General features: G+C 44.0%; 1 protein-coding gene across 1 annotated transcript in view; it reads left to right on the forward strand.

Moving 5' to 3' along the window:
* LOC121954433 (cGMP-dependent protein kinase 2) overlaps positions 1-14600 on the forward strand; it is a gene marked incomplete at its 5' end in the record, with an annotated part of 72740 nt that overhangs the window by 20955 nt on the left and 37185 nt on the right. The window contains 2 exons of the mRNA XM_042501930.1: positions 1196-1309; positions 10057-10162. Coding sequence (XP_042357864.1) covers positions 1196-1309; positions 10057-10162 — 220 coding nt within the window. The remainder of the gene's footprint in view (positions 1-1195; positions 1310-10056; positions 10163-14600) is intronic.

Raw genomic sequence — 14600 nt, forward strand, 5'->3', positions numbered from 1 at the left:
AAGTCTAAACCTGAATACTGGAAATAATGCTGAAAGACACACACACACACAAACACACAACAACAACAACAGCAGCAGCATTAGCAGCAGCGGGGGCTGAACAGAATTATTTTATTTTATCCTGGTCTTCTTGCAATCTTTGCTATATTTTAAAATTGTATTGCAATGGCAACAATGCACATTCCTTGTGTACTCTCAGGTCTTAAGTCAAGAGAATACACAGCCGAGCCTTCCCATTTTCATTTGGGATTTTAATTAGCTCCCCTTTCGTTATGATGTGCCTCAGGTCTTCCACGGCTGACACTGCAACAGGTCACAAGCAAGGAGATGTGTGTGTGTTTTGTGTGTCACTGATCAACAGACTGAATGAAAGCACAGGAGTGATGAGGGTGGTGTGTGTGTGTGTGTGTGTGTGTGTGTGTGTGTGTGTGTGTGTGTGTGTGTGTGTGTGTGTGTGTGTGTGTGTGTGTGTGTGTGTGTGTGTGTGTGTGTGTAACACATGACTTGGTCAGAGCTTTAGCAAGGAGCACAGACTTTTAGCAGCCAAAAAAAAGGGGGGGGGCATGGATCCTGGCCAGACCTCTAGTTAGCACTAGTCTCTACTACACGCTGTCAGTTAGACAGTTACTATGCTAACATTAGAGTTAAGCACTTGTTGCTGCAGGAGCCACCAGCACTGTTTTGCAAGAAGTAGCCTGTATGCTACATCATCACCTACAACACAGTTCCTGATTGGCTGCTTAAGTTGTCAATTACAGTGCAGATTCATGATTAGCCTGAGTGGATACCAATTTCTGGAAAGTGTTACAGAGAGAGAAACAGAATATTGAGCTCACATGATCAGGATGGTCTTACCAGGCTTGTGTTGATGAGGGAGCCTGAAAGTGAAGCTCTCAGTTTACCAGTAGATCTCTCTTCAGTTCTCACCTGTGGTAATGAGTTTTGGGTTGTGACTGAGAGAATGACATCAAGGATTCCAGCATCTGAAATAAGGTTATATGGGTTCATCCTTAGAGATAGGCTGAGAAGCTGATATATCCAGAAGAAGTAGAATCACTGTAACTTTGCACCTAAAGGTGCCAGTTGAGATCATACCTATGTACAGTCCTGGCCTGGCCTTCCAAAACATTATGCATCAAATGAAAATTCACATGGTACAATGAGTTGGTTGTAGCTTCATTTTTCTTCACTGCAGATGGCTTGCTGGAGGTCATCCAAAATGGGAGGCTACTGAGGGAGATGCGTCCTGGAACAGCGTTTGGAGAACTGGCCATATTGTATAACTGTAAGAGAACAGCCACTGTCAAAGGTGAGTGATCGCAGCATTTCCTTTTCTGTGAGACCAAACCAGCCATGGTTTTCAATATTTCAATATGTCTCATCTATCGGATTACATACATGTAAACACTTCCAGGTGCTTAAATGTGTACCGTGTGTGTTTTACAACCATATCCATACCCCCTATAAAACATTTGCTGGCTATATGGACCATGAGCAGATGAATATGCAATAAAGGAGTTATAGATATACTACTATGACATGACTCATTGATGCCTCACATACTGCACAGATGTGCCCATGTTCAACAATTCAAGATTTTTGTCACAATGCTGACTCTTTTCAATGTAATTAAGACTTTTGCATGGGGCAAACTGGAAAAAATTCAAATGTTTGAAACTAGAGCTAAGTAGTTTGATTTTTTAAGAAAAGTTGAAAGAGGGTAGTCATATGTTCATAACTTAGGTCCTAGGCTATCAAAAAGCAACGTAGGAAAAAGGTAATGCCTGCACACTTACTCCATGTGTTAAATTAATGAACCCACATAGCTTAACAAAACCCAACACATGCAAGCAAAAGAAAACTGTCAAACAACCCAAAACAAATAAAGATAATCAGAAATAATCTTGAATTAATCAAAACTGATAAACCCAAATAAACATGCAAGGCAACCAAAGAAAAATAATCAAGGATAAGTAAGCCAAAACAAACATGCAAAACAACCCAAACATAAAGCAAAAAAATAAAATAACAACTATCAAAAGTAACTAAACCCCAGTACACATGCAACACACACTAACTATTACTAATAAACTTCAGTCCATGCTTAGGAAAAGGTTAAGATATGCACAGCCCAGGATAGGGACAGCAATCACTTTAATGAGTGCCAGCAACAGCACGGTTGGAGACGTAGAGTTGGATGAATGGATAAACAATCGCCACACAAACAGGCACGCAAAACAGCAGCCGGCCAACGCGGCGTGCGAGGGAGGCGGAGTTAGAGCTGGTGGAGAGGATCGCACACACGTGTACCCTGCCATTGAAAGACATATTTTAGGATCTAAAAATTAACTATGCCGGTAACTTGGCATCACGATGTCTACATACCGTCAGGAGTTGAATGAGCATCACAAAGTGAGGAAGAGAAGCACTCGGCGCCACAGCGGCATAATTACAAATGTGGCAGACCGCGGATCACTCTTCCACGCTGCAGCACACGAGATGAGGTGCCGGGGAGAGACACTCGACGCCCGGCGATTAACGCCGACAAGGGAGAGGAAGACCCAAGTCCAGGCACTGCATGAGGGACAAAAGCCAATTTTGATGATGACCGCAAAACTTTATGAAAAGCACACATAACCATGCAGCACCGCACATACCCGGGATCAGCGAGCTGAGCGATCCGGCCGCGAGGCAATCAAGTGAAGCTACTGGTGGAAGTGGAGCACCCGGAAGCTTCGAGGCAAGAGAGCTCCCAGGGCACAACCACCCACCTTTATAGACTGCGCCCCCAGCAGAGACATGCTGATCCTGTGGCACTAATTAAGACACCGCACAGCTACAGCCATACTGCTACACATGCCACACAAGTTTATTTCAGACAATGTTTCAATTTTGCTTGGATCCTCATCGGGTCATTTGACCAAAGAAACAAACAAAAACAGCTGCTTTTAGGTGAGGTGACAAAAACGCATCATAGTGTATCATAGCATGACGCATCACGCATCAAGTGTAGATTTAGTGGTTTTAGAAACACCTCGTATGCTCTTCCATTATGAGAGTAGCAGGAGAGGAATTACACAGAGAACTGGAGCACAAAGGCACGCAACTGGTCGACACTGCTGTGAGCAGAATGGAAATGCAGGAGCTGGGGGTCTTAATCCGAGGAGATCATTACTGAGAAGTTGTCTCTGGAAAAGGAGAGCACCTCTTTCAATTACTGGTTGCTCTCGACAGTAGGTTTGGATGGCTAATTCAAGGCACCGTATCCATGTTCAATGCAACAGCTGACACAGAGCCTAACGATGTTGAACTCTTCGTGAGAGTTGGGCTGGAGAAAAAAATTAAATCACACACTGCGCTCCTGTTGGGAAACTGAATCCTTCAGGATTCTAACAGAGCAAGAATCAAAGAAAAGTGACAAGGAGACAATGCAGCTGTTTGAAAGGTCTGTCTGAAAATAAAGAACTGTCCACTAATTATGATGTTGCCACAAGACATTTTGATCAGCTGGTTAAAAAGTTTAACAGTGTTCCACTTTATAATCAGTACAGTGACATCATCAAAGAGTATGTCAGTCAGGGAATAGAGGAACGTGTGGAAAATAGGATCTCCGACAATCCCACGTACTATCTCCCCCACAGAGCAGTCATTAATGAGGATCGATTAACTACTAAGCTCAGAATCAGAATCAGAATCAGAATCAGAAAAAGATTTATTGCCAGGTATAGTTAACACAATACGAGGAATTTGTTCTGGTGGGTTGGTGCAACATAAATATAGAAAGAAAAAAAAAACAGATAAAATTGAAGATACAAATATAAAATATAAAAAGTACGAGTCTAGCAGTGCAAAACAAAACAAGTAACACATGTAACAGTGTAACAGTGCAGAAACAGAACCATGGAATTAAAGTTATATACAAGAATGTTTGGAGTGCAAGATATATATTGATATTTACATTGAAATTCACATTTATACAGGTTTGAGTGCAACTTTATGGTGTGGATGTGCCGCATGACCAGCAGCAGTGTCTGTGATGTGCATTAATGAACACATTAATGTAACGTACAGTCTATGAGGAGAGTGCGTCAGTGGGGGACCTGGGCCTTGTTTATGAAGCCGGTGGCAGACGGGAAGAAACTGTTCTTGTGGCATGAGGTTCTGGTCTTGATGGACCGAAGCCTAGTTTGTGTCCAGGGTGGGAGGGATCGGCCACAATCTTACCTGCACGCCTCAGAGTCCTGGAGGCGTACAGGTCCTGGAGGGAAGGCAGACTGCAGCCGATGACCTTCTCAGCAGAGCGGATGATACGCTGCAGCCTGCACTTGTCCTTGGCAGTAGCTGCAGCATACCAGATGGTGATGGAGGAGGTGAGGATGGACTCGATGATGGAGGTGTAGAATTGCACCATCATCTTCACTGGCAGGTTGAACTTCCTCAGCTGCCGCAGGAAGTACATCCTCTGTTGGGCTTTTTTGGTCAGAGAGCTGATGTTCAGCTCCCACTTGAGGTCCTGGGTGATGATGGTGCCCAGGAAGCAGAAGGACTCCACCGTGACCACTGGAGAGTCTCTCAGGGTGATGGGGGTGAGTGGGGCTGTGTTCCTTCTGAAGTCTACTATCATCTCCACTGTCTTTAGAGCGTTGAGCTCCAGATTGTTCAAGCTGCACCAGGACACCAGACGGTCTGTCTCCCTCCTGTAGGCGGACTCATCTCCATCAGAGATGAGCCCAATGAGGGTCGTGTCGTCCGCGAACTTCAGGAGCTTGACAGACTGGTGACTGGAGGTGCAGCTGTTGGTGTACAGGGAGAATAGCAGAGGGGAAAGAACACAGCCCTGAGGGGATCCAGTGCTGATAGTCCGGGAGTCAGAGATGTGTTTTCCCAGCTTTACATGCTGCCTCCTGTCAGACAGGAAGTCTGTGATCCACCTGCAAGTGGAGTCTGGCACATTCAGCTGGGAGAGCTTGTCCTGCAGTAGAGCTGGGATGATTGTGTTGAAGGCAGAGCTGAAATCCACAAACAGGATCCTGGCATAGGATCCTGGGGAGTCCAGGTGCTGGAGGATGAAATGCAAGGCCAGGTTAACTGCATCATCTACAGACCTGTTGGCTCTGTAGGCAAACTGTAGGGGGTCCAGGTGTGAGTCAGTAATGTCTTTGATGGGTGGAAGCATGAGGCGCTCAAATGACTTCATAACCACAGAGGTCAAGGCAACAGGTCTGTAGTCATTGAGTCCTGTTGTCCTCAGCTTCTTGGGAACAGGGATGATTGTGGAGGCCTTGAAGCAGGCCGGTACGTGGTATGTCTCCAGTGAGATGTTGAAAATGTCTGTGAACACTGGAGACAGCTGATCAGCACAGTGCTTCAGGGTGGATGGAGAGACAGAGTCCGGCCCACTTGCTTTGCGGGGGTTCTGCCTCTTGAACAGTCTGTTGACATCCTTCTCCTGGATGGAGAAAGGTGTCACTGGGGGGGAGGGGGAGGATGAGTTGGGAGCTTCTGACGTGGGCAGCTGTGGTGAAGCTCCTGCTGAGATGGGGGAGGTGCAGGTGGAGGGTTGAGGCTGGTCAGAGGTGTGATGGGGGATGGAGTCAGGACTGTCCCATTGTCTTTCAAATCTACAGTAAAACTCATTCAGGCTGTTGGCCAGACGCAAGTCATTGGCAGCTTGTGGGGCTCTGGGTTTGTAGTTGGTTATCTGCCTGAGCCCCCTCCACACAGAGGCAGTGTCACCGGCTGAGAACTGGTGTTGGAGTTTCTCAGAGTACAAACATTTAGCTCTTCTCACCTCCTTGCTAAACGCATACTTTGCCTAGAGTAGTATTTGATGCGCCCTCTCATGCAGCTGGTTGTCAGTCACTAAATGATTGCTTGACAACAGGCCCTAATCTGAATCCTGAGTTACTCATTATCCTGTTAAAGTTTGAACAGCATAGAGTAGCATTTATGGCTGATATAACCAAAGCCTTTTTGCAAATCTCTATTTGAGAACAAGATAGGGATGCTTTAAGATTTCTCTGGTTAAATGACTTGCCAAAACCCCACGAAGAAACTGATGTAATAATCATGCGCATGACCAGAGTTCCTTTTCACGCATCCCCCCGTATCTTTCTTCTGGCAGCAACAATTCAACATCATTTGAAAAATATGAGCAACAATATCCCACTGTGACATCTACACTTGATGAATGTTTGTATGTAGATGACTTGATCTTGATCTGCAGCTGACCTCTCCATGCAAGCAAAAAGTATTTTAAAAGATGCAGGGAAGTTCTTGGACTGACATGGAGAACTGAACAAGATGATTTTGTCTTTAATTTGAGGAGCGTAATGGATTTTCTGGAAATCAAAAGGAATACAAAGGGGAATGTTACAAACGTCTGCGCGCATCTTTGATTGTAAAAGGAGAAAGGAATCTGATTGGATCAGAGTGAAATGCCTTTTCCAACAAATGTGGGAATGTGGACTTTAATGGGACAATGAGTTATCTGAGGATGTTACACCTTTGGCAACAGTGGTGCACAGAATTGCCTAACATCAGGAAAATAAATATCCCCAGATAGTACCAAGCAGCGCTCACAGATCAACATGCACCTGTTAAATAAGGAGTGCAGGCCTTCAGTGATGCAAGTGAAATTGCATATTGCAGAGCTGCTTATCTGAAAATCCTCCCTGAAGATGGTGAGTGCACAGTGACTCTTATAACAGCTAAAACAGTAGTAGTGCTGCTTAAAAAATATGCTACCCAGACTAGAACTGCTCTGAGCTCTATTTGGAGCTAGACTCAGTCAGTATGTCTTTAAACACCTTGACATAAATAAGAGCCAATTAAAAATGTAGAGTGACAACAATGATAACTTTACACTGGATAAAAAGCTCCGCCAAACAGTGGAAATTTTTTGAAGAGAACAGAGTCAGCGTGATCAGAATCAGAACAGAACCAACACAATGGAGTTATTGCAGCGGAAAAGAAAATCCTGCAGATGTTGCAACAAGAGGGATAAGTGTCAACAAGTTAAACGACAGCTCTCTGTGGTGGAACGGCCCGGAGTGGCTCAAAGAAAGAGAAATTAATTACTGTCAAAATAATACTGAAACACATGAAAATGATGACGATGTAAAAGAAAATCTGTCTGTTGTGGAAATGTGGAAACCAGTTTGACAAGTTCTGAAAATCCAAGGAAATTACTGGAGATGAAAATTCACAGTGACCTCAACAGAATGTTAAATGTAATTGCCTGGATCCAACACTTCATTCACAATGCCAGAGAAAAACAAAAACTGACTTGAGCTTTATCAGCTGAAAAGATCACAGAAGCTGAGCTTTATTGGATCCATGTAACAGAACAGAAGTTATCATTGAAACGGGTGTGTTTAGGACCCAAATGCAGTACTCTGACGCTCAGTGACAGTTGGTAATAAACTTTATTTAAACCAACACAGTTAAAGTTCAATATGCTCAGAGTCAATGTGAAAAGTTCGTTCTTCGGGCTGAGAGCCCAAGCACAGTCTCTAGGATTCCCACGAGGAGAGGAGACGAATCTTGCAGCAGCTGTAGCTGGTGAGCAGGAAGCCCCGTAGCTCGTCGAACCGACAACACGTGGTGAGGAATCGTCGTCGGTTAAGCACAGGGATAGTCGAGGGCAGGCAGGAGTTCTGTTACCAGGAAAGCAGTCCGCGATGGCAGCAGTACCGATGAGGAGAGAGCAGGAGGATTGTCGAAGCCAAGCAGAGGAGACATTACCAGGAGAGCAGTCAGAGTTCCGAGACGCCGAAACAGAGCACGTGGTCGGGGACAGAAGGCAGGTAGGTACACGAGGAGACAGGCGAGGAGAGTTGGTCAGGGACAGGCAGAGTCGGCTTCGGAAGAGCTGGCAGAAGAACGCTGGAAAGTCTCGCATAGTGCAGAAGAACAATCTGGCAGTGAGTGAGTGTGCTGGAGAGGCTTATATGCAGGACTGATTGGTGATGAGTTGCAGCTGTGAGGTGAGCAGGCTGCGGAGGTGGGCGTGGTTTGCAGGTAGAGTGGAGCAGAGGGAGGGTGAGTGGAAAAGTACTGGCAGTGGGGGAGGAGGAGGCAGGCAGGCAGGCACCATGACAATCATGAAGAAATAGCTCAGTTAAAACGAGGCCAAGAAATAAATGTACAGTCCAATATCAAACCTTTAAGCCCTTTCTTGGATGAAAAAGGACACTTGAGAGTGGGAGGCAGGTTACAAATGACTGGAAAGTTTGAACAAAAACATCCCGTCATCCTTCCTGCAAATGCAACATTGACAGAACTGATAGTTAAAAATGTCATCAACAGGTGCTGCCTTCCAGTCTGCAGGACACTCTTCATCAAGTGAGAAAGCAATTTTGGATCATTAAAGGACGACACCTAACAAAAGAGTTGTAAATGCTTGTCTGATCTGTCGTAAATACAAAGTAAAAGTGGCTCAGCAGATTTCAGCTCCATTACCTGAGCAGCGCACAGAGGAAGCACCTTCCTTTGAAATCACAGGAATGGATTTTGCCGGCCCTCTATTCACTAAATATCAAGATAAGGTTTTTATTGCCCTTTTCACATGTGCAGTCACCAGAGCGATTTATCTTGAATTAGTGACTGATATGACAAATAAAAAGTTTTTGCTAGCTTTCAGATGTTTTGTGTCACGTCGAGGAATATGTAAAATAATTTATTTGGACAGTGCAAAAACATTCAAGCGAGCTCAGAAGGAGTTAAAAGTTCTCTGGGATTCCCTTTCATCAAAAGAACTGCAGAAATTATTTTCTGAAAAATTAATCACATTGAAGTTCATTGCGGAAAGAGCTGCATGGTGGGATGGCATGTGGGAGAGAATGGTTAGGTCAGTAAAAACCTGCCTGTGCAAAGTGATTGGAAAAGCCTCCCTCAAGTATAAGGAGATAGAAACTGTGCTGACAGAAGTAGAAGCAGCTGTTAATTCCCGTGCTATCACCTTCACCCACACCAGCAGCGAAGAGCCTTTACCACTGACTCCATCGCACTTTTTGATTCAGCAGGGTCTTACTGTGCTCCCCTCACCTGGCAACGCAGCATCTGCTATCCCTAACATAGAACAAAGACAAACGCATGGAAATGGAACTATAGACAGCGCATAATGAACACATTTTGGACTCAATGGACTAAAGAATATGTCCATGAGTTATGATCTTCACACCACTCCTTTCCTGTAAAGAAGTCCACAGAGTTAAAGCCTGGAGATGTAGTTTTAGTGCACAAGGATAAACTACGCAAACATCTTTGGAAAATGGGAAGAATTAAGGAAGTTTATTTGGGCTGATGGAAAGATGGAAAGGTACGCTCATATCTTGTTACGCTTCCTACCAGGATTACAATAAGAAGACCAGTACAACTGCTTTATCCTCTTGAGCTGGACTTGCAATGAGTTGACTGGAGTTTGCCTCATCAGCTAGGAATCTGTTGCAGCTTAAAAGACGTATAAAACAAGCGCACCTCAGCAGTGACATCTTCTTATTATCACATGAGTAATCAATGAACTGATTGCCTGGGGGGTGGGTTTTATGCGTATACTAAAGTGTTTTTTGTCTCAGATGAGAACTGTCAATATGTAAATAAATCAACGTAAAGAGCAAACTAGTTTGTCTTTTTTAGACCTCAAGATTGCTGCCATATGGAAAAAGTATCTGCTGCTGTTCCAACATTTTTATCCCTCAGGCTATGAGACTCCTAAACTCCTCTTTCAATTCCAAAAGATGCAGCAGGATCAAGTACAGATTTTAATTTCATTTTTTGAACTATGTTTTTAAAAAAATATCTTTTTGACCTGTTTTTGCTGCTGACTGAGGTTGGCATCCTGGATATATTGTATATTTCACATATTGTAGACTCTCTTTGTCTGCTTCTCTCTGAAATCACTTTTTTCATCTTCCGTGCTTGCTCTGACAGCTTGATGGACCATCATAAAGGGGCGGGGCTTAGGGAGGGGTTAATTGAATTTGTAATTGAATAGCTGTGCTCTACAGTAATGAAGCAATAGTCATAGTTGTTAATGGTTTCATTCTTCTCCAGCTGTATCATGGTCTCAAATCTGGGCTCTTGAGCGCAAGACATTCCAGACCATTATGATGCGGACGACACAGGCCAGACATGAGGAGTATCTCAGCTTTCTCTGCAGGTAAAAACACAACTGACAGGCTCTGTGTGTCTTCTCTCAACTACAGTCAAAACTGGTGTTTTCAGTGAGGTTGGCAGAACACTCCAAACTTGCAAAACAGTGTAACCAATGTAGAGCTTTAGCCTGGCAAGTTAACACTCTAGCTTCAACTTTTAGATGAAGGCTGGGTTTCAAATGGGACAGTATCTTATGTGTTATGTTCATTGTGTTGGGTCAGGTCTGAGTTTTAAACCTGTGCAGAACTTTATACACCCAACAGTAGTGCATTAATAACACACTCAGGGCTGCCCTTTGAAAGCCAGAGAACTTAATCATCAGTCAGAGACCACTAAGTCAACTGAGCAGATGTTTTGGGGTTTTTTTTCCAGTCAGTGTGCAGTGTACTTCTAGGGACATTTTGATCCCCTGATTTTGCTGTGGAGTCAGCACTCTCGACTGTCACACTGCTCTTTGATACAGACAGTTTGAGGACACAATACAGCAGCCTGGAGGTGACAGATCTGATCTGATCAGGCTCTGAGATAACATTATTGTCTTTCTTCTGCTTCGAAATGGTACATTTAAAGCTCACAGTAACTTAATACGACACCGACTTTATTTTGATATCTAGTGTCAGCAAAAAATGTTGTATATTTCTGCCCCATGGTGTCACACAGAACGACCTGCAAACATTTTAACTTTATGGGGGAAAAAAAACAACAAATCATTGAATATTCATATTAAACACCCAATGATGCACTAAACACTAAACTGTCACGAACTCACAGACAGGTGGACACAGTAATACAGCAGCACTCAGAGGATTACACAGAAACATAGTCCACTCAGAGGATTAGGCAGAAAAGTGGTCTTTATAGCAGTCCAAAGTCGGTACACAGGAATCAAATACTCACAGCAACAGTACAAAGGGATCAGGCAAAGCTCACAGGTCTGGAAATTGGTCACGAAGGTCATACACAAGGATTCAATGTTCAAAAATGCTGGGACATTTGCTCACAGGGAAGACAAGACGAACTGGCACAGAGGGAAGGGAGAGCTTGGTTTATACACACACAAGGGAGGGGCAGAACGAGACACAGGTGAGGCAAATGAGGGTAATCACCAGTGGTGGGGAAACAAAGGGAGGAAGTGAACTCAGAGACAACACAGGTAAAAGGGAGAATACAAAATAAAACAAGAAGTGATGGACAGAAACCTCAAATCCTGACATAAACGTGCTCTTGAAATAGGCTTTATTATTCATTTTTTATTAGTTTTTATCTGCTAATAATATTCTCAGTGAATCTCAGTCAGATTTGAGATCAGGTCTTAGCACTATAACTGCACCTAATTACGAATGATATTATTAAATCATAGTAAACAGCGCTTGTCAGATTTGCTGATTTGTCAAAAGCCTTGGACTCTGTAGACCACAACCTGCTTTTACTTTATAGGCCTTTGCAAAATAGCGCCGAATTGGTTTAAGAATTATCATTCTGAAAGAACTCAGTGTTTCTTTGATGAATGCTATACCTCAGGTTCACATACAGTCAACAAGGTGTTCCACAGGTTTGTGTCATGATCATGGTCAAGTTATCTTTATTTTGTTCATTTAATTTCATGTCTTGTGTTTCCTGTTTGTTTTACTTTGAAATCACTAACTCCTGTCTCTGTTTCAGCTGTGTTCCTGTCTGCCCTGCCCCCGTCTTGTCACACCTGCCTCCTGATTGTTCATCCCCACCTGTTTCCCATCACCCTTATTACCTCTTGTATTTAACCTCATGTCTCTCACTGTCTCGTCACCAGTTCATTGTACCTCATAGTCTTGTTCCAGCATTCTTTTGTATTCATAGCCTTCTCGTATCAACCTCAATAGTTTTTTGACTTTGCTTTTTACCTCACGTTTTGGATACCTCTGCCTGTGTTGATTGCCTTGTACCAAACCTTGGACTGATTAAACCCTGATTTTTGCCTTTGAGGACTGGTCTTCTGTGTCCTGCATTTGAGTTCCTCTTGTGGTTACTTGTTCATGACAGTTTGAGTTTTAGTTCATGACAGTTTGAGTTTATTTTTGAAATTGACCTTGATAATAGAATAAACCCAGTAAAGATACATATGCATGCGGATGACACAGTCATTTATACAGCGGCACCCTTTTTGTATCAAGCCATAGAGCTCAGGATGCCTGTCAATCTCTGCAGCTGCTAAATTTTAAAAAAAGACCAAATTTAATATGACATTTACTTCTTCAAAGACACCTTGTCCCACTATTTTGACACTCAATGGTACATGTATTGAAAAAGTCACTTCTTAAAAATATGTGGACATATGGCTTGATGGCACAGTATACAACCACAATGGAGCACTCAATCCAATTTGACCACACCCAGTTACCACCACACTACAAACCCAGGTGCTACACCACATGGGTCCCTTGTGCACCCTCTGGCTGCCACCAGGAAACCCTACAGAGGGGCAGAGGACCAGAGTTAACATATATACATTTAAAAAGGCAGCATTAGCAAACAACAAAATATAGTGGATAATAATCGGCGCTTGACAGAAATCTAAGTTCACACAACCCAGGCAGAGCTTGATAGAACTTCCTTCTCTTCTTATGCACCCTGGGAATGGAAAGAGCCAACATGTTCTCCCTCCGAACTTGTCACGTGGTTCCATTCTGTCAGACCCTCTGCGTCTATGTATGACAATGTTAGTTATCTTTCCACGTCAGTTGTTTACATGCAGGGATGCTGTTAGGGCAGTGCTAACAAATGCACATGGTGGGATGACGTCATGATGTGATGACGCAGCCCGTTACCATGATCTCACAGCATGCAAAAAGCAGCATGGTCCTGGTGTTTACACAACAGCCAAGACCTGTCATGATGGTTGGGATTAGGCAACAAAGTCGCTTTGTTCTTTTTCTTTTCTTTCTCTTCTTATTTCTTCTGTTTGTTACCTGCCAAAGGAGTACAGATGTAAATTAGCAGTTGTGCTATACTGATGTTCATTGTTATGCTATGTCCCTGTTAAATAAATATATAAAAATAAATAAACACAGAGGATTATGTAAAGTGGTAGTGTGGTGGTAGTGTAGAAACACACACACACATATACACACCATACACACAGACATCTACACAGGAAGCAAACGCCAAATTCCCGCACGAAGGTTGGTTAGTTTGTACCCATCCACCTTCCCATCTTCCACCCTATAAGCGCAATTGCACTCCTTATACTATATGGTTACTGGCAGCATTATTACTTGACGCTGTCCTTCAGTATTTCATGCACATGTGTACGGTTGGACATGGAAGGTGGCTTTTGGCATCATGTTCATACACCGAAAGCATGGACAGAGCGACACCACACAGGTTGGACAAGTTAGAATGGGCTAAATGGGCTCCAAATTGTTCTTACCTTAGCAACTCTCCCTCCCTTGAACATTTTTTAAGGTCATTTAACTGCCTTGAGGGACACATGTTACTGCCTGACATAGCCCTTGACCTGGGTCTAACGTGTATGGATGTCACTGGCATGGCTTGTATATCCCTTTTTCTCTCACTATCTTCATTTGTGTTGCTATTATGTAATGTATGTGTTTTATTATATGACATAGGCTTTTTTCTCGTACTGTTGTAACTGATAATGCTGCCATCTTGACCAGTACTTTCTTGAAGATTTTGTATCTCAATGGGACCTTCCTTGCTAAATAAAGGATAAATAAATAAATAGTTATGCAGCTATGCTGGTACTGTGTCAGACTGTCATGGTGAAGAGGAAGCTGAGCTGAAAGGCAAAACTTTTGATTTATTAGTTTGTCTATGGGATGAGAATCAGCACCTCCAAATACGAGGCCATGATTCTAAGCCGGAAAAGGGTGAAGTGCCCTCTCCAGATCGGGGAGGAGATCCTGCCCCAAGTGGGTGGATTGGTGCAGCGTCTGCAGTAATGCGGAGCTTTGGGTTGTCACGAGCTTTGGGTAGTGACCGAAAGAACAAGATCTGGGGTACAAGCGGCCGAAATGTGCTTCCTCCGTTGGGTCGCTGGGCTCTCCCTTAGAGATAGGGTGAGAAGCTCGGTTGTCAGAGTAGAGCCGCTGCTCCTCCGCGTTAAGAAGAGCAAGATGAGGTGGCTCAGGCATCTAATTACGATGCCTCCCGGATGCCTCCCTGGTGAGGTTTTCAGGGCACGTCATGTCCCACCAGTAGGAGACCCCATGGAAGACCCAGGACACGCTGGAGAGACTATGTCTCTCAGCTGGCCTGGGAACACCCCAGGATCCCCCGGGAAGAGCTGGACGAAGTGGCCGGGGAGTGGGAAGTCCAGGCTTCCCTGCTTAGGCTGCTGCCCCCACAACCCGACCCCGGACAAACTGAAGAAAATGTTCCGACCCTCACCTATGGTCATGAGCTCTGGGTAGTGACCGAAAAAATTAGATTGCGGATACAAGCGG

The sequence above is a fragment of the Plectropomus leopardus genome, chromosome 15 (assembly GCF_008729295.1).
Source record: "Plectropomus leopardus isolate mb chromosome 15, YSFRI_Pleo_2.0, whole genome shotgun sequence".
In the NCBI taxonomy this organism is placed as follows: Eukaryota; Metazoa; Chordata; class Actinopteri; order Perciformes; family Serranidae; genus Plectropomus; species Plectropomus leopardus.